The 27,134-nt window shown below is 40.3% G+C and overlaps 2 protein-coding genes across 4 annotated transcripts; both read right to left on the bottom strand.

The window, feature by feature from the left end:
* Window positions 1-2,414: 2,414 nt before the first annotated feature.
* On the bottom strand, window positions 2,415-9,794 carry faah (fatty acid amide hydrolase). Its single transcript, XM_030083704.1, has 15 exons — window positions 9,615-9,794; window positions 8,701-8,814; window positions 8,217-8,357; window positions 7,742-7,875; window positions 7,381-7,587; window positions 7,263-7,303; window positions 7,022-7,146; window positions 5,615-5,740; window positions 5,417-5,511; window positions 4,056-4,155; window positions 3,625-3,668; window positions 3,480-3,519; window positions 3,290-3,398; window positions 2,865-3,010; window positions 2,415-2,560 (listed from the first exon to the last, which is right to left on the bottom strand). Exons 1-15 carry the CDS (start codon window positions 9,792-9,794, stop codon window positions 2,438-2,440), a joined length of 1,725 nt encoding a protein of 574 aa, XP_029939564.1. The 3' UTR covers window positions 2,415-2,437.
* Window positions 9,795-13,610: 3,816 nt separating this feature from the next.
* On the bottom strand, window positions 13,611-26,113 carry uqcrh (ubiquinol-cytochrome c reductase hinge protein). Of its 3 annotated transcripts, none has more exons than XM_030084056.1 (4): window positions 25,965-26,113; window positions 25,682-25,726; window positions 14,414-14,575; window positions 13,611-13,818 (listed from the first exon to the last, which is right to left on the bottom strand). In XM_030084056.1, exons 1-4 carry the CDS (start codon window positions 26,007-26,009, stop codon window positions 13,786-13,788), a joined length of 285 nt encoding a protein of 94 aa, XP_029939916.1. In that variant the 5' UTR covers window positions 26,010-26,113; the 3' UTR covers window positions 13,611-13,785. The 3 variants fall into 3 exon arrangements, with proteins under 3 accessions (XP_029939916.1, XP_029939917.1, XP_029939918.1); XM_030084057.1 differs by having other exon boundaries at window positions 25,682-25,723; XM_030084058.1 differs by having other exon boundaries at window positions 25,682-25,705.
* Between the last annotated feature and the right edge of the window lie 1,021 nt (window positions 26,114-27,134).

Raw genomic sequence — 27,134 nt, 5'->3', positions numbered from 1 at the left:
TGAGAAGCCGACCCGGCTTTGCTGGATGCCGTCGCCATACAATTAGGCTCGGATTCAGAAAGGTGCTGTACACATCCCAGTTCTCCAACTGTTCCTCTCACTTGCATGCTTCAGAGTCAGAACTTTCACTTTACAAACGGAAATCTAATTTTAAGTGAAAAAATACAAAAACAAAGTTTGAGCACTTACGCTTTAATGTTTTTATGACTCTTTGATGAGATCTTTTTTTTTTCTTGGAGGGTTATACTTTCTCTTGTCACAGGCGTGTAGTTACAAATGCACCTTTTACATTTGTAGCTGACAGTAAAATTTGTCAAAATTAAAAATGTTTATGCACTAATTAAAAAGACCCAATTGTGGAGAAGAAAGAAGGAAAACAAATTAAGAGTTTTACAGTTTAATCCCGATGTTTTGTAGCTTTAAAAGATTTATATTTTTGTGTAGTTTATTGGTGGACATTTGGCTGCTTTTTCAAAACAAGTAGGGGTCCACCCTGCTCACAGCATGGTTTCCATGTTTGGTGCTCACAGGTAGCTCCAGCCAGCAGTCTTCGTGCTGATGAGAGGAAACATTCATACCTTCAAAATCTACACAACAGTTAACAAAAGCAACAGTCAGTGAGCCAGAAAGACAATATCCTAAAACTTAAGAGGCAAAACTGAATCAAAAAATATAACTAAAATTTAATTCTAGCTTCTTTGATATCTGTAGACTACATTAATATCAGTTCATGTCTGCATTTCATATACCTAAGAATCTACAGTACGAACTGAAATGTCATATTATTTTGAGTCGCACTTTTTAAAAAAAAAAAATCTAATTTGTCATTTTTCCAATGTTAATTTTTCATGAAAGTGGAGAAAGCTCATCTGTCAATTGTGGTTGAACAGTCCGATTTGCTCCGCAGTCCTTTTGACAATGAGCATTGTACGGTATTTTACTTCATCTGTTTTGAGCATTATGGTTTGTTAAATCTGATTTCTTCATTTCAAAGAGATGGGCATTGTGTACATCTATCAGGGTAAATGGGAGGTACTGGGAACTTGTAGCAGCATGGAGAGGATTATTTAGTTCTGTGCTGCACTTTGGCAGCACAAGTAAAACAAAAAAGCGCAGTTCTAAAAAAATAAGTTTAATTAAGATTATGATACATTTTCTAAATATTTTGTTTTATAAAATATTGAAAGTAAATGAAAAGAAAAATGGCATCAGTTTTGAAGGCAAATATTTTATTAAAATTGGTTCAAGCTTAAAGATATTCTTTGAGGCACATTCCAAATGATTTGATATGTGATGCTTATAAACTGATTTCAGCATGTATCTCATAAAACACACAACTTCCAAATTTTCAATGCATTAATGGGGCCGACTTGAAGTTTGACATTGTGTACATGTGTCTGCCTCTACTTCTGTCTCAGATCCTGAGGGATTTATGAACAATGTCAAGTTCCCTCTGAAGACCTGAGTCTCTTCAGTGCCTCTTAAAGCTTAATGCTCCCTGACTGAGTGGCACAGCGAGAGCCACACACTCGCTCTCTATGTGCTGCAGATAATGCTAAGAACAACCTCTCAATTCCAGCTCTCCCTCTCATATAAATGTGTCCTTTTTCCTCCGCTGCATGCACAAGACCATTTTCATTCAGTGAGACACCAGAAAAAAAAAGAAAAAAAAAAGCATTGGTGACTATAATGGAAAACACTTACATTGTCCCTAATGGTTTCCCTTTCCAGGAGAGTTTGGAAATAGATGTAAATTTATGTAAACCCAATAGAAACACATATTTACAATAGCACAGGGTAATCACAATATGGAGACATGGTGCACTGGCTGTGTAGATGGAGGCACCATGTGTCATTAGTCTCCTTTATCACTTTTCTTTTTTATTTTTGTTATAGCATCAGTAACATCAGTAATCATTCACGATAGGAGAAAAAGATCTGCATGTGGCTGTAGCTCATTGATGGAGGTTATAGACAGAGCTGAAGGAGGTGTTGTGTTCCTGTCCTGAAGCAGCTAAAAAGCACAATGAAACTGATTAGTTCATTTGAAAATTTATTTTAAAAAAAAAAGGACAAAAGATGGATGCAACAGATGGACAATGTGAATCCGTGGTAACATTTCAGTGGTGGACACTGAGAAATCAGTAAGCTGGACTCATTCCTACTCATCTACTGGATCAAAAGTACAATTACTAAAATACATTAGATTAAGCACTACTGCAAATTTATTTAAAAAAAAAAAAAAAAAAAAACTCATTTGTCAGTGTTTAAAAAAGGGCGAAAACATAAAATGTTTTTTCAAAATCTCGTGCTTAATCAGATCATATATATATATATACCATGATTCATTTCAGTTACCTTCATTTTTTAAGCAAACTCAACTTGATATCTTTCACGATTCACCTTCCATTTGATGGCTCCAGAAGGTAACGTGGCTCTAGTTTGTGCTCTCTTTAACCAGTTTCTCCACTTCTCTCATGAAGCGAAGGCAGAGCTCATCTTGCCACGGCAGGGCGACACACTGCACCGCCACTGGGAGACCCTCTCCTCCGCTCACTGCCTGGAAGGCAGACACAGAAAACACTCCAGGTTGGCAAAACACTCACCAGTCTTCTGCCTCCACCTACTGACCAGCTGTAGAAGTGCACAGAGGCACATCAGCAGGCCACCGCCACACGCACACAAAACAAAACAGGCTAAAGGACAGGATATAAACTACACACACACACAGCATTCATACCACAGGGTACTTTTGGGCAAAGAATTAACTTAGCCGTAGATGTCATTGTGACACCACTGACAAGGACTGGCATCAATAATGATGATCATTAATAATGATAGCAACACCATCTACCGTTTATTACCTTTTTGAAGCATTTGTCCATGGCATCTTGGTAAAAGCCCTTGTACATGTCCAGCTCCTTCTCATCCTCTGCTGTTACAGTGGAAACAGGAACAACGCCAGCAGGAAAGTTGAGTCCGTTGTAAATCATTGTCCAACTGAGAGAATCTGAAGGGACAGGGGAAAAACTTAATTGTGTATTTGTTTTCAATGTCTTGCACATTTACACCGTTACTCAGGGTGGGGTTTCAACCGTCAACCTGAAAACGGGAGAACAACCCATTTTACAACAGAACCACAGCCACCCAGAAAAGGAAAGAGTAAATGTATGCTTAACACTGCATTTTTCTCTTATGGAAATTATTCTGAATTTGCTAAATCAACGGTGGTCCCTCACACGCCTCTTCTCACACCTTGACGGTGTGTTTGTAAACGAAGCAGCCTTACGCAGAATCTTGCTACTTTCATTCCGTTGGAGCGCCGGTCCAGGTGAAGGGCACAGCAGCACATCTATGTTGAGTTTCCTCCAATACGCCACTGTCTCAGCAGTGTATTCCTGATGGGAACACAGACGCAACACATTCACCCTCATGCATTCAGACACATCCAAGCATCATTCGCAGACAACCAATAGTACCTCAAAAAAGACGTGGTTCTTCCACAGATTGTCAACAGATCTGAAATGGAGCAAAGACAGAAGCAATTTAGAAATTATGGGGAAAGATTCTGAAAAGAATATATTACCACCCACAAACAAAATAAGTTTGAAGACTTGTTCTCACCCTACTCCACAGGCTGATTTGATCTTGTCAGAGTAACGGAGGTTCTGTTTGGGGGAAAAAAGCAAACAAATTTTGTGAATGATTGATGCTTATAACAAGAAATTACAGAAGCTCTTCTTTGATCTTTTCAAAATTAGTTTTTTTATGACCAGTGGCTGGGACCCATTTTGATTTAAAGGAAGCAAACATTGGAATACTCTTGAACGATGAGACTTACCATGCAGTTCTGTGAAGAGATATGAAACAGATGAAGATCTAAACATGTACTTCCACCAAGTGACACCAACTACGCATAAAAACCCCTCTGATTTGCATGAATAACCACAAAATTTAATGAGGCTTCTTCCAGAGCTAATACAAGCTCGTCTTCAGCACTTTCCAAATTTGACATAATTGAAAAATTACTAGAATTAGTCAGAGTTTATGCTCACCCCAGGCTTGAGGACAAGAGCCAAGATTTTCCTCAACCACTTAGGAAGCCTCAGAATGAAATACTGCCTTGAATAAATTTCGGCCACAGGTCCTCCTTTCCTAGAAACATTAAAAAAGAAAAGAAAGAAAGACAGAAAAGAAAAGCAATGGATAATTAGTACCACACAACATTCTTTCAGCCTTTTGTTGAGGACGGTTGATACAGAACAGAATGTTCTTGTGACTGTAGTTGTACTTGGATGTGAAACTCTTGTTTTATTGTGTGTAAGCAGGTGATGATAGTTGGGATGTGAAACACACAGCGCCATCCATTTTCTTTCCCTGATTCATCCACCTGCAGGATGATTGGTTGAGGCGGTTTTATCACCAGTGTGACAGAGGAGGGCCAAGCAGAGGAAGAGGAGGAATTCTGGAATTGTTGCCCGTTAGTTCACGTCTCAACTAGTCATATTTCGTAATGTGGAAGTCAGGAAAACTGACATTAATGGGTGAGATGAGTCAACTGTTTTTATTCTTCTCACAATAGACAGCAAACATTTCCCTCCACAGTAAAAGCAGAGTATATATTTGTTTATCTGTGTTGCTCTTTGTATTGGGGGTCATGGGATAATTGGCTGGTAAAATAAATATAACCTTTCTTTGTTGGGCAGGTGTTCCTCCCAGGCAGGCGTAACCATTTTTGACCACTGTAGTGGGTAAATATCTGGATTAATTGGTAATATGAGTGTGAGTTATGAATGAAAGTAAAGGATAACAGTTTTTATTTGGAAAATAGGACGAGGACTTCCATCTGAAACATCAACACGCAGCATATTAATTAAAATCCTGGTGTAGCGTTTCAGGAGCTTAAAGCATTGGCTTGGCCTCTATGAGCGGCATGTTAATCTTTAGCCAAGTTAATCAATTTTGTTAAGCTTATGTGCCAACAAGCTTAAGTGGCTGAGATCATGGCTGGTCCCATCAACCACCTCCCCAGCTCCATTCACCGCCCCCTCCTCTGTCCAGCTGCATCCATCCAGCTGTACGCTGGTCCACATCTGGATGGCACCCACTCATCATGTGCCCATGCCTGAATGCGTTCATCCACACATTAACCCATTTTCATATTTCAAATGTATTTTTATTTATGGCAGTTTCAGTCCAGAGGGCAGCCTCCAGTAATTAAATTGTGTAGAAATTACAAATTATTAATTTAGAAATTAGAATCATTGATTGTTCTTTCAGTGTCATTTTGCCCAAAAAGTGTTTCCTCAATAGCATCATTGGCCATTTTACACTTTGGTGCTATTACCTTCTGCACAATTTTGATCATTAAGCCTATAAATAACTATTAAATATTAAAAAAAAAAAAAATACTGACATTTGATTGATAAGAGTAGCACCTCCATCTGCCATTGTACCCTTGGTCAACTCAGACATAACACGCTCCATATGCAGGGGGCGGTACGGCACCAACTGAAAGCAACAAAAAACACATCATACATAATATGATTCACTTAGCCTTTCATCATGCTGTAATTATATGAAGTAAGCATGTTTTTCAGGTGTAAGCTCTTACAACATGTCCTGCTTTCTCCAACAAAGCTTTAACCTCTCTGATGGCACGGGCCGTGCTTGGAGGCGGTTGAGTGTGGTCATCGTCGATCACGTAGCCGATCCTCAGAGGAGCAGAGCTCTGGTAGATCTAAAAACAAGACATTCATACTTGATTGTTCTTACACGTACATCCTCACACGCAATAAATTATGTTGACAAAACACTTAGTATGCACACGTGAGTGCAATAATTCGGGTTACTGTCACAATCCTGAGTGAGAACAAAAAAGAAAACTGATTAGCTCTGATTGAATGTGGATGGGGAAGGACTTTGTGGACATGACGTCCTCTTTACCAGTGACTGAACAGAAACACACTAATGAAAATTTGTACTCTTAGCAACAACACCCTCAAGATGGCTGTGTGAAGGAGTAAATAAAGGCAAATACAACAACTATCTCAGCGTCAAGCCAAACAAAACACTTGTGTCCCTGTCCAATAGAAAAAGTCCAAGAGCAGAATGAGCACATGAGCACCTCATTTATGCTGTTACAAAACCAAGCACATCTGTGAAAACAAAAGCAAACCTCCACAGCAAACTATGCTGGGACTAGAAAATAGCTGTTCTTCCTTATTGTTGGACACAGACACTCCATCTGATGCCAATAAAAAAAAAAAAAACTTACCTCTTCAAACAACAGGGTAAGAATGAAAAAAAAAGTAAAAACCTAAAAAAACTAGTGCTGTCAATTTTAATCGCGATTAATCCATTGAGGTCTGCCAATTGGGTCAAAGAAAAGAACTAGAGGATAATAGTGTTTTTTCCTGACATTGGGAGTGATTTATGAGGATTAGATTCTTCATTGCGATCAATCTCAACTTTAAAAAAGTTAATTGTTGACAGTTCTCCATGAATTAATCACGATTAATTGCGATCAATGCGATCAAATTGCGATCAATGCGATTAAAACTGACAGCACTAAACAAAACACAATTACCAATGCTGACTACCAAGCTGCAGTTAAAGATATGAAATGAATTTAAATTATAGACAACCAAGTCCAAAGATGAGCTCTCTGACTTGGTCGGAAGAGACATCCTCCGTGTGCTTCCAAAATAAATAACTTGGTTTTGCACATGTATCAAATGAAGCTGCCAAGTGACAATGTCGAGGAAAAAGACTTGCATGAAGCTGACAGTGTTGAGGAAATAAGTATGTGGTTCCCTGCAGCAAAAGACTCAAGAAGAAGTATTTCTCTTGAAATGCCAAAGACTATTTCGCTGTGAAGTGCATTCACTTATATTAAAAATTTTCAGTTACTCTTTTATCAAGTTATTCTGATTTTATTTTCCTTAATTCTTATCTAGTAGTTGTTGCTGTTCATCTAAATCAAATTTGCATTAAACCAATTACACAGTGGATGACCCACCTGCATGTTGAAGGGTAATGGTGGAATGGTGGGGTCCAAGAAAAACATGTGATCACAGAGAAGGGCCTCCATTATTCGAGCCAGACTGTCCACGTCCTTTGCCATAGGTCCAACAGTGGACTTCACTAATATGATTAAAAACGTCCAAAAAGCAAATGTCTTAGTCAAAGGTTTTAACTGTGCTCATCTCATTCCAGTAAGACTTTTTTTTAATCTGTGGAACACATTTAAATCCTCTCACCTGACTTTTGTCCAGGTAAAATGGCAGTGACACCCTGCACACTGATGTGACACAAAAAGAGTAAGATGTGAGGAAGAAAACATACAAGTTCAGAGAAACACAGCGTGAAAACCTTTACCTCAGCCGGCCCATTGTTGGCTTCAAGCCACAAATTCCGCAGAATGCGGCAGGAATTCGAACACTGCCCCCGATATCAGTGCCCACACCAAGCAACGAGCCTCCTGCACCAATGAGAGCCCCCTCCCCACCAGATGAACCTCCAGGGCTCTTGAGGGCATGAGAGGGGTGGGCTGTCTCTCCAAAGATGGGATTACTGCAATCCATACTAGAATTGAGAGAAGCGCACATAAGTAATGAGCATCTCGGTCTGCGGATGAGCATTGAGCAGTAATGACTGGACTGGTACAAAGCTTTGTGCAATGTTCGGCATCACTATCATAATTCATTATTCCAGTATCTTGGTAGATACATTATTTTACCTCAGCAAGGCTTGGGGTACATTGGTTTTCACAAAAGGGATTGCTCCTTGCTTCTTCAAGACTTCAACAAGGACACTGTCTTTTGCTTCAGGTTTTTCCAAATTCATGACGAGTCCGCATGTGTTGTCATAATTCTTCATTTGTAAAATGAAAATATGAACAGGTAAATTAGTTATATGACAGCACAAAACTGAAGAAAACGACAAAAAAACAACAACACACTGTTCGAGGTTAAACATGACTGAGCATTTCTCCCAAACAAAGCCAAACAGCACTTTTCTCCCCTCATGAGTAAACAGTAGCAGAGCACAAAGAACACAAAGTTGTTAAAATGTGTCAGAGGCACCTTCAAGCCAAACAAGTTAAATGTGGCATTAGGAAGATGTGGCATTACGTGATTAAAAATGGGGCGGAAACAGATGGCAGAATTGAAAATGAGTTGACCACATAACCGAATAAAGACAAACCAAGATACCTTGTGTCCAACATTGTCTTTAATGCTAACTGGCACTCCATATAGGAGACCCTCTTTGTTGGATCCCATGGTTTTCACCTGGTCAAAACTCTCCAGCAAAACCTCCGTGCAGCAGTTCAGTTTTGATTGCAAAGCTAAAGCCTGTTAAAAAACAAAAACAAAACAGGCTCAAAGTTACACCATCATTCTAGAAAATCTAGCTGCAATGTTGAATCAATACATGAATTTACCGTGAGAGAAAATTCAATATGAAAGACTATCAATGATTTGTCTTTTTAAAATAATATGCATAAACAATATTTCAACAAAAAAAGCAGATAGTAATTTATTGGTTTCAAAATAATTACATTGAAATGAACCATCATGAGTCTTATAAATGTGTACATATCGACAGTAAAATAAGATTGATCACTTCTTCCCCAGTGATGTAACTAGAGTATTATATACAAACAAATGGTATTGATGTATGAGGTGAACACTGAACCTTATCCATATAGGAGAAAAACACTTCCTCAGGGCTGACCGAGCCCTGCTGCAGTTTCTCTTGAAGTTCCGACAAGGGCATCGCCAAGATGGAAGCCATTTCAGTTGTTGGATGCTAAAAGACAAAGAACACAAACCCTTACAGGCTCATTATGACAATTTAAAAAAAAAAGGGGGGGGGGGGGCGGACTTATCCTCACTTCATTTTTCTGTCCCAATCCTAACTGGGGATATTCATTAACTTTTTCATTTATTTGAGATGTTGCTTTTTGTACCTTGTCCTGTTGTATACTTGTGTTTATGGGGCCGGCGATTTGTTTTGTTTTATTACCAGTTATATTTCTGGGCGTACCTTCGACCAACACAATCTCTTGAACATCTGCATGACTTCAAACAGCTGCCTGATCAAACTGTCAATACACTGACAAAGGTTACAGGTTAGTCTAGGTTCAATTCAATAGTGTCTCTCTGTCTGCTGACTCCTGTTAAACTGTGAAGTAGGGAGACGACTTCAGTTGTTTTTTATTTCCTTTACATTATGGTGTTAGCGGCAACACTCCGTCACCAGGTAACTGGGAAACCAGTTCAAACAAAACATCTGCTGCGGGAGTCAGTTCGATGGGAGCGAGTTGAAACTACGCGACCCTTTGGGGTGAGAAACAGGTTAAACTTGACTGGAAGTCAAACTTATTAGCACCGAAAATAAACAGTGGCATTGAAAATCAAATTCATTCTTAGCAAAAAGTCAGAAAGACAAAGTCAAAGTAAAAAAAAATAAAATAAAATAGCATAATAAAGAAGACCCCTCGTTCGGTGGCCATAGAGAACAAGACTTATCACGTGGGGCGGTGGGCTGTAAGCCAACACCTCTGGGTTATTTTTGGAGCCTCGCTTGTTCCGAAGCCGGCCTCTCACCTCTCCCTTAAACTGATGCACCCTCTCCGCGGCTTGTTTGAAGCCCTCCTCCCTCTTGCTGCGGGCTCTCTGGATCTTCTGTTCCTGTGCTCGGGTGCTGCTCTTCGCCTTCACCAGCAGCGCCACGGCGCCCAGGCAGCACGCCGCCCCCGTCAGCAGAGCCGTGCTCGTCACGTCCATGTTCACTGCTGAGGATGTCTTCCTCTCTCCACACATGAGGCATCTATATGATTGCAGGAGTTTGAACAAATGGTTTCAACCTGCACCACGTGCTTTGGTGGGCGTGGAGACAGTCAGGATACACTGCATCCAGGAGGGACAGCCCATTGTCAAGCGCGCGCGCGCTTATATATTTGTCAGTGTGGACCGACTGGTTCCGCCGGACTGATCGGTTTGACTGACTGATCAGTTCCGATTACCCAGCTGGGAGGGCTGTGTAGCAGAGAGCGCTCAGTGCCTTTATAAGCCACACAAGAAAGATGAAAACGTTTATGACATCTCTGACTGTTTAGTATGTCACTTCCATATTATGTCACTTTCAATCAATTATACATGTTCGATTCTATCAGTTATGCACAATTCCATGTTAGATGGGTGGCACAACCTGAGCGCCCATAAGTATAAAAGTTAAAGCAATCAGAATTGAGTCATCCATCACCATGAAACCTCAAGCAGAAAGTACATGACTTAGACTCAAAAATATACAATTTACCACTCTGGATGTTGTAACATCTTCTGTTATCAGATATGAGGATTAATCCATGGCTCGTTTCAGACAATAAAAATATACATTTTAACAGACTCAGATTATGTATCAGTCAAAGTAACTATCAAGTAATTGTTGGTTGCAACTGTTATTTATTGTATCTGTAAGCCAGGGGTCTGGCCCTGCAGCCCTGCACGTTTTACAGATTTCTCCCTGTTTCAACACAATTCAATTCAATTCAGGTTTATTTATGAAGTGCCAATTACAACATGGTGTTTCCAGACACTTTTACAGAGAAACCCAACAGATCCACATGAGCAAGCATAAGCGACGGTGGAAAGGAAAAACTCTCTTTTAACAGGAAGAAACCTTTGCAGAACCAGGCTCAGAGGTGGCGGCTTTCTGCTATTCCGGTTGGGGAGAGGGGACAGAAAGAGGAGGAGATAGGACAGACAGTTTCTTGTATCTACATACAAATCATATATAAACACAGGATACATAGGTTACAAGAGGAACAATCACCAATGGCATGTAGAAATACAATGAAATTACAGTAGTACAATGAAATTACATTGAAACGAGAGAAGGAGCAGAACTGGGAGCCGGTTCCACATGGTAGGAGCCCGGGGTTAAGTCAACACTTACACCCACTGGGTCGAGTTACCTCCATTAATCAGTGGAGCAGCTGTTTTGTTTGATGCTCAATTAGAATTGCACCCATTGAATCCCAGCTGTCTCAATGGATCAGCCTGAATCTCATGAAGGTTCCATCACAGGTTCAGCAGAAAGTCTGAGGAGCCTCATTGCTGTTCAATGTGTTAAAGACATGTTGAAGCAGGACGTCATGGAAAGCATGCAGGGCTGTGGCCATCCTGGAATGAAGTTTGAGACTCCTGCTCTAAGCCAATAAAAGTTACATCTATGAAGCAATTGAAAGAAAAGGTTTTCAACATCCGTGGCATAGATGTTGGCAACATATTTCTGTAAGTTGTGGAAATAAATAAGAATAAGAATAAATATTTCCTCTGAATGCATAATTGTGTCCTCATAAGATGTTTCTTTTCTTTCTTTCTTTGTTTTTTTAACTTAATAAAATAATTCCTTTTTCTCATTTGTTAACGCATTGTCATTTGCATTTGCTGTATGTGTTGCCTATTTGTGCATAAATCAACTGGGCGTAGGACAATGCTTTCTTATGCAATACTTTTGTTGGCTGTCCAAATATTTGCCAACCCTAAGGAAGAATATTGAGACAACAGACATTCCTCCCACTAATAATGGTGAATGATCTCGGCACTGTTTGTCAGGGGTTTACTTCACATGAGAATTCAGTGACTTAAGGCTGCATGATTGTCCAGTGTAAGGATTTCTTAATATTTAAAGGGTTTTTTTGGGGCGGGGCGTTGTTTTATCCATAACAGCCTCTGGTTACTTGCAGATCATGTGCTGCAGAGACACACCCACCCAAAGCCCATACTGGTGTTTGAAGTGTCTGACATGGAGAAACAAATATGAAGAATCCAAACACATCATCCAGGCCTAAAGCAATTCTGTTCCCACAGCAAAAGCCTGGAAGGAAGGCTGTCAGAAAACTGCTGACTCAGTAATGGCATGAGGTTGTAAAATATCAATTCAATGGACAATATCAATGGACAGCACCCAGATTGTTCCAATTTCACTTTGTTATAACACAGATAATTCACGCGGGGCTTCCTCAGTGCTCATCTTTTTATATGTTCCGTTGAGTTCTGTTGAAGCTCAGTTTCGAGCCCGTTTACTGTTTGAATATTAATTCCTCGATGTGACGGCACGAGTTGTTTTGAGTTCCATAAATTCATGTTTCTGCAGTTCTGTAATGTGTGACCATTATTATTAACATCATTATTCCAGATAAAACTGTACAGGGAAACAGACTTATTAACAAGTACAATAACAAACTTCAAAGTGCTCAGTGACAAGATTTTATTTTTATTATGCCAAAAGGATTGCATCAGTCCCTACAAACTCTTTCTCCGTCCAGTTTCCTTCTCATAGTCCACACGCCTTCATCTTCAAAGAATGGACAGGTCACGTTCCAAAAGACCTGGCTGTTTAGGAGGGGGCGCTTTTATGCTCAATCGGTTATCCATTACATTCCCTGCCCTGGGGCAGGTTAACCATTCAGAAGTTACCAAGGTGTTTAACCTCACTGAAGCAGTTAACCAGCATCATAGAATGGAAAATCCAATTTATCTCCATAACAGGAAATCCCTATTCATAGCATAGGCATCTGGTCCTGCACAGTTCAACACATGTGATAGGAACAACTGGCTTATTATCAGGTTTTCTGCAGCACTTCATCTTGACACATTACATTCAGGCATGTTGGAGCAGGGAAACATTGATAACCTGTAGAAATGTCACCCTGCAGCACCGGAAGCCTACACTGTGAAGTGTGGAAAATCCAGGGTTAACCCTGAAGTTTCCTTTATAAGAGAAACTTCCACCTTGCAGCATAAGCCTCAGGATTCCCCATCTGTGAGAAACTTATGTTGTGATGGAGGCTTAAAAAAAAAAAAGAAAGAAGTTGCAACAATGCAGCACAAACGATCTACACATCCAAACTCAGGAGAATTTGTTTCACAGGGTATGCTGCTATAATGACAGTTAACAGTATTCACCTGACTGATGAAACAAATAAAGCAGATTCTTGCAAAGGGCAGATCTATAGGACTAAAGGTAAAACAAGAGAAAATATTAATACACACTTGACCCACCACACAAATACACACCATGTAAGAAAAGGCCGAAAGATTCAATGCTTTAAATGCACTGTGTTCTGTCTTCAGGCATACCCTGATTCCTCAAGTAACAACCTTCTTTAATCCATAACGCGCTCTTCAATCTATATTTGGACTTTGAATAGAAGTGATGAATATTTAAAAGAAATACTTCAAAAAAGATTTTCAACTTCATTGGAGTTTTCACAAACGGGAACATTAAATCGCTGAACAACATCCTAATGCATTTAGTTGCAGTACTTTGACATGGTTAGGAGACCTTTATATTCCATTGAGGCTTACCTTATTTCTAACACTCTCCACATTCAAATGTTATCATAGCATGTCTCAAAGATTATCAGTGTCTCTTCTTTCTCTACTACCTGGCAATGTTGTTATTCATACTATCTGACTGAAAAAGCAAGTTAAATCTGTTCATTTCTGGGAATGAAAAGCATCCACCCTTTAAATATGTACAATCTACAATATTCCTTATAGCAGATATAATAGAAAGAAAACTGTGACCAAGTTTTCAAGCCATCGACTTTAATCAGATGACGACTCATAATACATTGTTCAATACATGAGCAGATACAGCATGGCATTTAAGTTAACACATACAGCAGATCCACATATGGATACATTTATTACGACATTCTCCTCGTAATACGTCATTTGAAGAATGTCAGCACCCAGCGCAGGGACTTCATTTCACAGAATGGAAAAGTTTGTGTGCCACCTAAAGAAAGCACAAGTTAGAAGGTTCAGTCAAAAAAAAGACGAAGAAAAAAGCAAACATCTGTGTCAATTTGAAGCAGCAATGAACTGTTCATGTAGCTTAAGTTGAACCCTGCAATGGCAACCAACTAATTTTGAGATGTATTAGATCGTTTTAACAATTTTCAGCATTTTGGCTCTGTACGTCAGGGTTAGAACTGAGCATATGCTTACTTTTGGGACCTAAAAAGATGGGAGGCCACATACAAAGGTGCATTTTATTTCCAACACTCTTCATCTACTTTGAATGTAAGTACAATCCAATTACACCTAAAAGCCTATATCTGAATATTGGATCTAACTTTAACTTCTTTTAGCTCTATATCACAAAATTGTCAAACAACAACAAAGATGAATGATTCTCACTCAAGCTAATACTCTACAGAACTGCACAATAATTGAAAGTGTAGTTGTTTATTTTCTACAGTAGCTAAAACAAAAGTGCAAACCCTGTGATCACTATATGATAATATTAACTGTTGGAAATAATGGTGCTTGTGAATCTTTACTTCACCGACATGCTTATTTACCAGATTGTTGCAACTAGCCAGACTTACACAGTGGTCCCGAGCATGCAGGAAGTCAAACAACTCCTCGGTGCAATCCTCCTCAGTTGCGGACCGAGAGCCAACTCTGGTCTCACATTGCTCCAGACGCTCCCGGGTGTGCATGCAGTGCTCCGCCTCTTCACATTTCTGCCGCATGGTTTCAAGAGGATCCTAGAATAAGAATCAGAAATAAAGCATTCAGATCAATTCAAGCAGGTTCAGGACATTAGTGCACTGGTGACTAAGAAAAAAAGACCATATTCCCCTCAATCCCATGTTGATGTAGTGCATCTGTAAAAAGACTAAATTTCTGCTTCTAAAAAACATGTTTATGAATGAGATTTTAGACTACCTTTATGGCACAAAAGCAGAAAAACAAAATACACACAGACATTAGTGGTACTTGTATGAGAAATGTGTTTACTAGTATTTCACTGTAGAACCTATGAGCATATGAAGAGTAAGTCAAAGGCACAGCATTTGAGACTTCAGTGTTACTAATGTGCTGTGGACAGGGGGACAGAACATAAACAAATATGTAATCTCGTTACAGGTATATCTGACAAAAACACGGATTAATGAGTGGGATTGCTTTTGAAAATCAGACGGTATATACCAGAATTACAACATGCATACGCGCCACATACAGACAATGTGACACTTTACGACACTTTACAGCACTTTACGGCACACACCGCAACGCCACCATCTATAAACAACAGGCGCTGTAGATATATGAATGATACACGTCGCATTGACCGCTATCTCAGACCAGCCTCCAGCTCTGCTGTTATATGTTTAACCGTAAATGAAACAACCCGCGTTGCCATGAATTTTACCACCTGCTGCTGAAGTCATGGCTGCTCCCAGGGAGAGAAACTCTGCACGCGCGTGTGCGTGTGTTGGAATCGAGTCGCGGGCCTGCCTGGACGGTTCGTCAGGCCGCCAGTTGATGATCGCTGTAGTATTATATTATTAGCGTTAGCATGTTAGCGCTTTTGACCGGCACTGTTTTATGTCAAAATTAACACATGGCTTCCTCTACGTCACTGGGCTCTCCCTTAGTTGGGCTGAAAACTGAAATGCATCCACAGCAGTGCCCTGGTACGTGCCTTCGGAACCAGGACCTCCTCACTCTCCATGTTATTAGCGTAGCCTCGCTAACCATCCAGCCGAGACGAGAGGGAAACAGCAGGGTGAGTGAGGCTGTGACGCTGCATGCAGCTGCTGGCGCTCCACCATGACGTCAGATTCTGAGTTTTATGCAATTTTGTGGATAAAATAAATAATTCACGGGTATCGCGAATATGAAAAATGTTCGCAATTATGCAAAAAAATCGCGATTGACGATTATTGTAATAATTGTGACAGCCCTAATCACAGGCAAAAAAACAAACAAAATGTTGCACGGGTTGCCCAACCCATGCTAATTGTCCATCCAGCTGTGTGCTACCTTGTCATGGTCTAACGTCTTTTCTATGCTTGTGCTGGGTAAGCGCCACAGCGCAGGTACAACAGACATGGTCATCTACAGAAAAAAAAACAAAGGTTGGCTTTGTTAGAAAAGGGATGGCAAGTATCAGGCTGACAGGGGGGTGAAGGCACCCACAGTTCTCCTTGTCAGTCCACAATGACACAAAGTACCTCTGTGCAGTCCATAAAGGTCATCGACAAAAAGTTGAAAAAGACTAAGAAATTAACAATAATAATATTTTACACAGAATATACATTCAATGATATGATCACCTCTTATCCATGAAGTAAGTTCCTTCATTTTTTCCCCTTATTGGTGGCTTTTTTCCCCCCAGAATTTCATCTCAGGGAAAATGTTAATCTTTCCATGTTGTGAATTTCGTCAACTATTTGTATCCATTCTGAAACTGTTGGACATCCATTTCCTGGTTATTACCTTGTTGCTACTTGCCAAAAACAGCTGTAATAGTTGTTTTTTTTTTAATTTATTTCAGCAGGTATGTTTCCTAAATGTGTAACATTGAAACTGAGATCAAACTATAAGCTGATTATTGATTTGATTGTTGCTATAACATCTTCCCAATAATAATAATTAAATTATGGGACGTTCCCACAATATCAGAAAAAGACCATGATCATGCTCTCTCCAACAACATCCTTGAACTGGGTTACTGGTCTGCAAACTTTAGATTGTGGGAGTCACAAAGAATGTTAGTGTTCTTCCAGCTGAATTCCCTCTACACAGCAGACCACTGAGCTGGAGGCAGTGAATATTGCCCTACAAATATTGAGCCAATCATCTTCAGTTAATTGTATGTTCACTCATTTTCCCACCTTGATTTAATATACAGTGTGGCGAGACCTGTGCCCTTCTTCAAAGCTGAATAAATCCTGGAGATCAGTTTTCTGCTTGAATTTCCTTTATAAGCATATATCTCTATCAGGTCCATTCCTTTAAAATCACTCATTTGAAAATATCTGAATAAATCCTGATTCTCCATATTGTGCTTAAAAGTCACATATTTTGTTGTTTTGGTTTTCAAACGGAGACAGCAACATTATTTTATCAAAGTACACCTTATCTCTGACTTGTCGTAATGAGTTTAGCTTTTGTACATGTTTAATACAGCAATTAATTCAGAAACACTCATCTTAAAATAAAAATGTTTCCTGTACACCAATGATAAATAGTACTAGACATTTAGATAAATATAACTGTGAAACACACTTCAACAACTTTTGATCACAGGTGACCTGAAATAGAAGAAAAATCACTGGTGCTGAACACTGAAGTTGCTCCAAATAACGAACATTAATTGCTTATCATGTATTATTTGATTTACGAACTGTATCGTTTAAAGCCGACACTATTTGATAAACATTTTGCAACAGACTACAGTGTTGATGTGCAGAGACCAAAACTGATTAAAACAGAAAGCAACAAAGAAGATTAAACAAGGAACAACTGTGCAAGGTTATTTAATGTTCATGCTTGCATGCTTCATTACTGCAAGCCTTGCCTCCAGCTAAGCTACCCAGCTAATACTTGACAAGCACATGAGTGTAAACAGCAACTTGTACAATTTGTCCATCAGGCTTAAAAATTATAAATATCATGTTTGTATTTTATTATTTCCATTTGTATTGGTTGTTCATTACTTAGCTTTAAAGTCTTCTCAGATTCCAAAAATATCCTTCATTCTGACACATGTGTGATAGTTTCTGATGTGTTTCTACAGAACCCAACCCATCAATGAATAAATTGAGCCTCCATTGGACACTATAGATAGAAAACTGATTTCATGTTGTTTTTCCAACATGTGCATCGCAAGAAAGGCAATAATTTATAATTGTATGATTAATTAAATCTGTGGATAAAAAAATTCCAACGCGATGCAAACAGCAAAGGGTGCAAGAGAGCTTCCACTGAGCGGAGTGCGTGTGTGCATGTGTGTGTGTGTGTGTGTGTGTGTGTGTGTGTGTGTGTGTGTGTGTGTGTGTGTGTGTGTGTGTGTGGGTGTGTGCCAGGGTTTCCACTATAAAAAAAAATGGCACTGGGCAACATGACCGGCAGGTTTTCAATTTACCGGACAAGCATTTGATTTCCTGGTCAAATATTATCTGAATTTATTGAGCTTAAATGCTGCAAAGTATACCCCCGCAGCTTCCACGAGGCTGGGGGGGGTGGGGGGGTGGGGGGGGGGGGGGGGGGGGGCAGTGTGGCAAGGTTATGTGGCTGGCTATGTGACCACTGGAGTGTTCTTCCCTACATGCTGATGCGAGAGAGGGGGGGTGGGGGTGTTATACTTTTCAACAGGCCCCACCTTCGCCTGTCAAATTTTGTGCGGACTAAATTTCAATAGAGTGGTAAAGGAATTTATTCAAAGATATGCCCAAAGATCAGGACATAAATATAAAGTCTACTCACCTACAAAGCAAGCCCATTAAAAAATAAAAAAAAAAATCTATTCCTGTTATTAATTGGGGGTGTATTTTAGTCTTTGTCGCTCTACGTGACAAAGCGATTTAAAAACAAAAATAATTTGGCTCTAGAAACATTTGTTCTATCTTCAAAGTAAAGTTGTGTAACAACCTGAGTAGATTGTTTACAAAAACTGATTCTAAAAACCCTGCACTGTGCGTCAGTGAGTGATGAGGAGTCAAACAGCGGAGTCCCGGACAGCTCCCGAATAATGACAGTCAGGATCCCACCTTGACAGCGACGATGACATTTGGGCTCTATAGGGCTCTAACCCTTTCTCCTCTGAACTGTTTTGTTTAGTAAAGAAGTCTTTAAGTTTCGCCTGTTTCCACGTGTCTCCCGCTGTATTGTTGTTGTACTGCGCGCTTTGTCGTAGTAATGAAATATGTGCTACAAGTATAGTTCCGCCTGAAAAAAAACTTTTGTTCCACATAGACCATGCCTATTCATAAAAGATAAGATTCTGGGTTTTGTTGTTGCTGCTTTTTATTAAAATGATGTGGAAATTACCTTTTTTAATTCAAACTTTGCTCAGAGGGAATATTTTTCACTGGACATTTTTTCCGGTGGTGTTAAAATATGTCGGACTTTGGCAGATTTTATCGATCAAAGTCCGGTAATTACCGGATAACGGAAACCCAGCCTCCAACACACAGCAGCACGGTGAGCAGCACGGTGAGCAGCACGGTGAGCAGCACGGTGAGCAGCACGGTGAGCAGCACGGTGAGCCCCTCCCCCCCAGAAACTCAGAAACAAAGAAATGCATGACATTGAACTCACAATGCAAGTACTGCATTTACTGATAATAATTACTAATAATTTGCAATGAGAGAGCAAAGAGACAACTTGGATCAGTAAACTTGCTTCAGGGAGGTAGGTTTTAGGAACAGATCCACCAAATACTGATTAACAATATAAATGATATAAAATCAAACTAACCATCCATCAATGTTCTACCTTCTGTGACCTTTTCAGGGTTGTAGGGGCTGGAGCCAATCCCAGCTTCATGTGGGTAAGGCCAAGGTACACCCTGGACAGTTCACTAGTCTGTCACAGGGTAAACACGAACCAACCAGCACTATTTAATGGCTGCTGCTCAGGGCGAACTTTATGCCATCCATTGCTGTCTGGTTTCTAAATGCACTGTAAATTAACACTCAGAATATTGGCTGAAAATGAAGAATGATGGGCAGACATTTTTATGCCAGGTGGAAAAGGGGCCAGAGGTTTGAGGCAGTTCTGGAACTTATTAAACGCGGAAAAGTTTCCCAGCATGAGGAAATATGCCACCTTCTGCACAGAATTATTTAGCTCCACTTATTTACATGAGGCAGCCTTTTACCACACAAAGATTATCAAGTACAAATGCCGTTCTGGCCTGACTGATGATCATTTGGAGGTGTGCTTGAGACTGGCTGACAGTAGCTACCATCCGGACGATGCCGTGTGATCCCATTCAGTCCAAGTCATCAGAATAAGGTAATGGCAAAAAATGGTTAGCTGATTTTCCTATTTTTCCTGCTATTTTAGACGGAGATATCACTAAATTAAATTTTTTTCCCCAATTTACCATATTGTTAATAAAAATTTCCAGAATCCATGACTTAAGCCAGATCACTCCACTTGTTCCTGGCTCCATTCCAGACGTTTCCTGAAAATTTCAACATAACCTGTCCATAACCTTTGGAGTTTTGGACAGAGGAACAGATAAACCCCACTGAAAATATAACCTACAATATCATGAAAATGTTAAACATTTTTTTCTCACTCACTTCAGAAAATAAATCCTACATGTGACATAGGCTCGTGACAAAGTGAAATATTTCAAGCCTTTAGTTCTTGAAATGTTGATAATGATGGCTTACAGGCAATGAAAACCCAAAATTCAGTGTCTCAGAAAATTAGAATATTACATAAGATCAATAAAACAAGGTATTTTAGTATGTGAAGTATGTTCACATCTATGCACTCAATACTTGGTTGGGTCTCCTTTTGCATGAATTACTGCATCAATGTGGCATGGCATGGAGGCAATCGCCCTGTGGCACTGCTCAGGTGAATTGGAAGCCCAGGTTACTTTTACAGCAGCCTTCAGGTCATCTGCACGGTAGGAAAAGGTATACCAGCAAAAGGGATGACCGTAGCCTTGAGAGGATTGTCAAGCAAAATCCATTCAAGAATTTGAGGGGAGCTTCACAGGGAGTGGACTGAGGCTGGAGTCAGCACATCAAGAGCCACAACATAAAGACTAATTCTAGACATGGGATACGATTGTCATATTCCTTGTGTCAAGCCACTCTTGAAGCATCTTACCTGGGCTGTGAAGAAAGAGAACTGAACTGTTGCTCAGTGGTCCAAAATCCTTTTTTTCAGATAAAAGTAAATTATATCATTTGGAAATCAAGGTCCCAAAGTCTGGAGAAAAAAACTGGAGAGGCTCAGAAGGCTTCAAGTCCAGTGTGAAGTTTCTGCAGTCTGTGATAATTTGGGCAGCCACATCATCTGCTGCTGTTGGTTCACCGTGTTTTCCGAAGTCCACGGTCAGCACAGCCTGGACCTTTTAGAGCACTGCATGCCAATCCATCTGCTGCCAAACTTTACGGAGATGCTCATTTCATTTTCCAGCAGGACTTGGTACCTGCCCACACTGCCAAAGGTTCTGAAAGCTGGTTCAATGAGCATGGTGTTACTGTGCTTGATTGGTCAGCAAACTGGCCTGACCTGACCTGAACCCCATACAGTCGATACGGTATTGTTAAGAGGAAGGTGTGAGACACCAGACCTAACAATGCAAATGACTTGAAGGCTGCTATAAAAGCAACCTGGTCTGACCGCCTCTATGCCACACTACACTGATGAAGTAATTCATTAAAAAGGTGGCCTAGCCACGAAATGACCATTCTTTTCGGAAGTATTACATTTTTGTTTAAAATATCCTTTGTTATTGCTCTCACAAAATATTCAATTTTTTCGGAGACACTGGATTTTGGGCTTTCGTTATCAGTAAGCCATCGTCATCAAAATAAATGTTGAAATATTTCATTATATGTGTCATCAGCCTATATCCTATATGGGTTTCACTTTTCGAAATGGTTAACAAAAAATATTTAACGTTTTCATGATATTTACATTTTTTTGAGACACACCTATACCTGAAGTAATAGGCTGAATACAGCAGTTGCTCAAGAAAACAAACATAAGTCAACAATATGCGACAGAATCTTAATGTGACATGACTTTTAGGACCCACTTTCTTTATACTGTGACCAGAACATACGCTCTTGAGAACAAACCAACCTGTACAACTGAAATCTTTGAGTTGAAAGCAACGTTAGAACTTTCGTTTATAAGTTTAACTGAGTTAAAATGTAATATGGTTCTCCAACATTGTCACCCGGTAAAAGAACGGCCAAAGTCAACTCCATCTACAATCAAGTGTGACAAGAACACTGATAAGGTTTTATAACACTGTGATGGAACACCGTGATCTGCTGGTATAAACACGAAAAGCAATCTGTAAAGACCGGTTCAAAGCCTATCCTTAGTTGCTCTTGAGCAGGTATTTCAGCTTAAAGTTCTGGGGGTCTTGAGGGCCAAGCCCATGTTATCTTTTAATCTGTACTGCTCATTTAAAATTAAAATGCATCTTTAAAGGTCTAATACACGATTTTCTCGAAAAGACGAAGCCCCACGTCTGTTACTCACTTTTTGAACAACGCGCATGCGCCAGACCATCCGCCCGGCTCTCCTGCTTCTCCCAGGAAACGCGGAAGTGTACGAGCGCATCTCCTCTTCTCCGGCGTGCACGGCTCTGTTTACAGTTTCTGCGATCCGCCTCGCTCATAAATAAAGCTTTTTTTCCGAAACAGTTACAGTTTCATTATGTCAGACTCGCCATCGGTAAGTACTAGCTCAGAAGCTCACCGGCTACATAAACACTCTGAATGCGCATGCGCAAAAGGGAGAAGCTGATTGGGCGCAAGCACGTAGAACCGCCTTACGAAAGCAGCTCGTCAGAATGATTGACAAACAGACCCACCAATTATTTAGGTGATCCACCCGGAAATCAAAATGTTGTATTACACCTTTAAATTAAAGGCAAAATGAGTATTAGATTTACTGTAAAAATAATTGAAAAAGTTCCCAACTGTCACCTGGTATGGAATCAACATTCCCTGTAAACAATTAGTCTTCTCCAACAATGCCTTGGTTAATTTTTTTCTTCTTTCAAACCGAGAGGTAAGGAGAGGAACAACTTCAGTAGGATGTGTAGCCCATCACCACTTCCTGGTTTCAAAGCCAACTGCATCTGAGTTCCCATGGTTCCCAAATAATTCAGTGCTTTAGGCAGCCACATGTGCACCCGCAATTTGCAAATGCAAATTTGGAAATTCACCAGCAAAAAAAACTTGCACGGGCTGCCCAACCCATAGCTGTGTCCTACCTTGTAATGGGCTTAATTATTATCTATGCGTGTGCTAACCAAGCACTATTAGCGCAGTGATTTCCTGAGTGGCTCAGCCAGTTTGAGCCACAGTGGCACCTCAGCAATCAAAACGGGCAGTCATCAGTTGCATTCTGCGAGTAAATGAACGCATATGGTCGCCCATAACTTTTCCCCTTGGCCACTATCATGCACGGTGCACGCGATCCTAGCAATGAGCAACGCGTCGCCCGTGCACGCCACACTGGAAGAGCATGAGACGCAGGCTGTGCTCCGTGCCCTGCAGATTTGACGACCCAAAATCAAGAAAACTCCCCCAAACCAGAAACCTGCATGGCACTCTCTGAGGGGGAGGAGAAGGAGGAAGAATGCTATTTATCTAATTCTATGTAATCACTCTGAAAGTGCCAAGTATCAAACCGCTATCATACGATTCATCAACGATTTCTGCTTCTGCTCAGTGATATTAGTGAGTAGTGTGTGTTTATGTTGACAGACGGGGGCGTCACTAAGTTTGTCGAGAGATGCAAAGGATGTCAGCAAATGCAACACACGAGGGGACTGTGTTCCGCTGCATTGTTTACTTTCGTTGTGCTTCGTCGCGCTGATGATATCATCAATGTGGGACACCATCAGTGCAGGAAAACGCAGCGACACGGCTCACCAGCAGGCGGTTAGACCCGGGTCTGCAGGCAGTGGGAAAGGAGTCTAGAAGCCGATTGTTAGCGGGTCAAAAACACGGTTCGACCCGCAAGTTACTGTGGGAAAGGGGAGGATCTGGCCCAAACTGAGGTCCGTCCTGATCAATGTTTCTTGGCTCCTCCATGCTGTCCTGGTCAGCAGCAGGATAATCTTCAGCGACAGACTCAAAGTATTTTATATTCTATTGTTATTCTTCAAAATCACAGGAAACTGCTGCAGTCCGTGCCTTTACATGGGACTTTTTAATTCCTGTTGAAGTCCAAATAAAGCCTAATTCCACTCTAAAATGACCATGTAAATGCCTGAAAACTTTGTTCGGAATTAAGTTTAAATCCAAATAAACTAGACGGTTTATTTGCTTTCGGGAGCAAAATTTGATGTAAATTATTTGTGACTATTCCATTTGTTCTGTGCATGTTTGTCCATCACGATGACCCAATATTCCAAGATGGTGTCCCACATCCCGTGGTTTGACTCGTATGGAGACAATCTACTTAAAGGGAGTTTTAAAAGACATGGATATCATAGAAAGAGCGGATGGACCGGCGAATAAAACGCAGACATTTTCAAAGCTGTTGCATCAAAGTTGATCAAGAAGAAATAAGAGAAAAAATGCCAAAACACTTTGTTTACTTCCGGGAGACTTAAATATGTCACGGCCGCTCCCTGTCCAAACAGTACACTTCGCGGCCTCCGGCATTGGAAAGGATTTAATTGCTTTTTTTTCTCCATGTAAACACCAAGCTCATTAATGTAATTCTGAATTACTTAGTTTGGAATATAGCAATTTCGATTTAAAAACACTGATGTAATCACACTGATTATTCATCCCCAGAACAAAACAGATCCTAAGGTGAAAGTATAGATAAATCATGACCTCTTTACCTATTTCAAGTAAAACTCAACTTTAGATCATGAGCGAAGTGCTAATGGCAGGACCAGTAAAAATCTGATAGTTTATCTACTGTTTGTTCAGTTTTGAACAATCTTTAGCTCATAAAAAAAAGATTGCTTTTCACTCACTTAAACCCCAAAAGTTCTCCAAGTGAAATCCTACATGCCTGTGATCACGTCTGTAAGTCAGCACTATTACATTCTGAATGGAGTGACATGTTGTTCAAGAGTTGTGATGTGGTCATCATGTGACGATTCCTGCTTTTCTGTACACAAACTTGATGCTCCGCCCCTTTGTTGTGACAGCTGGATGACGGAGGAGGAAAGTGTTCAAGAATAGAAATGAGCTGAAACTTTGCTGCTTCTAAAAAGCCTAATGAGGTTCCCATTGATCCTCACTGATCACCTGCACCCCAATGCTTCTCTCCACCCACTCATCAAATACTGGTTATAGTCCTTTTCTTCTGTAATATCACGTCTAGATAATATACATATTGTTATAATTCATTAACAGGTGGTGAGGATTTTCTGTTTTTTCTGTCCAGTTAATTAGTTGCATTTGTTACATTTTAATAGTTTTAAGTACATTTCTGTATTCATTTTAAAGGTTAATATCACCAGACCTTTATTTTTTTATTTCTTATTTACGTGAATATTAAAAAACTATTTTTAGGAGGTTTTTTCTTCATGTTTTCAAAAGCCTGTTATGAGACTATCTCCCTGTAGTTTTTACATTATACAATAAACAACATGTAAACAGGATCAGTGAAGATACAGCCATAATGTTGTCTAAGTATCTACACAGTAAATCAAGAAATAGTAAAGTAATCTCATTACTATTTAGAGCAGTAATGAGTAACTAGTAGCTAATTTGTTTCAGAGTAGCTACCCCAAAACTGATAGTAGATGATCACCCTCTCAACTTTGTAGAGTGATATCTATTTCATCCTAGAGCTCGAGACCTGTACCAGAGTTCTTCTTCGCTGTTCTAAGGGTGAAGATGGTGTTTGTGGGAACTGCTGCAGTTACTCACCTAATTTGAGGGTCATCGCTGTGAGTGCTTCTAGTAACCACGTCAGCTTTAACCCTCCACACCTGTTACAGCAGTTCCTTCAACCCCTGGTACTTCTTGACCCTTTTGAGTTCTCAGCTGGTACTGACTTTCCTCTTCTGCTTAATGTGTGTATGTGTGTGTATCAGAATACCGTCATGTAAATCACAAGTATTTGGACACTGACTTGTTACTTATCGTGCTATTAATACTGTCTGAAAGTGTACATACCACCATTTCTTCCTCTTCCTCCTCCTCCTCCTCTTCTTCCTCCTCCTGTACCAGTGAGAAATCAAATCACGCCAAATCAATGCTATCATTCAAAAATCACTTTTGACAAATGTAGCATTAGTGCACCACAACTTTAAGCATGCTAGTATTTTCTAACGGTTAACGCTGAAATCAGGGGTCCTGATTAGTTGAGCTGCAGGCTAATGCTAAGGTTAGCATGCTAGCTACAGATGTAGCTAAGGTAAATACAGTGAGCTGCTGTGAATCAGAAACAGTTACTGACATCCTCCGGCTCTCCGTTCATGATCATCTTCTCTTCAAGGACCATGGTTTCGGTGATGCTGTCCTTGAATGACCGGCTGTCAAACCTCTGTGCACTTGGAGGACACGGCAGGTCACACGAGCGATGCGGAGCGCTAACAAGACACCGGAAGTAAGCTGCAGTCAGCCCCGTCAGTCAGACCTTCACAATAAACCTCCTCCCATTGCACTGATGCTTCAAATGTAAACTGTGTACAATTTTATCATAATTCATTTGGAAATTTAAAGGTGGCTTCAAATACCAGCTGGGTTCTTTCTGTATGGACTTTAAATGTTCTAAAAGGTCCTCTGGGTACTCTCGTTTCCTCGCCTCGTGAATGTGAGCGCGTGTGGCTGGCTGACTGTGTGTGACCGGGCTGTGATTGAACTGTCCAAGTGTGCCCTGCTCTCGACCACAGCTAGTGTGGATTGACTCCAGCGCCCTGCGAGTCTGGACGAATGGATGGAAATGAAAACACCACCAAATATGCCTGTCTCCTGTCCAGCAGCAATAAAACAAGGGGAGCACTTTTTGCCATCAAGCAAATGTATTGCATGCCTCTTACTTCCCAAAGAATAGGAAATGTCTAAATGTTAGTGATTTTATCTCTGACTTGACATTATAGCATAGAATTTCGAACTATGTCTCATAACTCTGTACTGGTCTGAAGAAGATAGATAGATAGATCTTTTACTGTCATTGAGCTTGATGGAAAATGAAACTGTGTGCCATCCTATTCAATGCAAATAAGAAAAGAAGAAAAAAGACAGGAAAAATAGACCTAATCCATAAATAGTATGTCAACAGGCTCTTGATGGATGAGCCGAAGAAGGCCAGCAGCAGCTTCCTGTCCAGGCTGTACTTCCTGACTACTCTCAAGAAGCATAGTTGCTGGCTGGGCCTTTGTTAGGACAGCTGTGGTGTTCTTGTCCTTGTCAAGAATCCTTGAAAGCCGTAAGAAATATATTAGAATGTACAGCTAAATGCACATATTTTTCAAATATGAAGCATTACAAATTTCCCATCATAGAAAGCAATCGTTTTTATCACTATTCTGTACAAAGTTTCATAATTCAAGTTGTATATAGTCTACTGCAGCAGATACGTGAAAAAAATCTTTAAAAATTGTGATACAAGCACCAAAAATTGACG

Source organism: Salarias fasciatus, chromosome 23 (assembly GCF_902148845.1).
Source record: "Salarias fasciatus chromosome 23, fSalaFa1.1, whole genome shotgun sequence".
Classification (NCBI taxonomy): domain Eukaryota; kingdom Metazoa; phylum Chordata; class Actinopteri; order Blenniiformes; family Blenniidae; genus Salarias; species Salarias fasciatus.
This window is presented reverse-complemented; position numbering and strand designations above follow the sequence as displayed.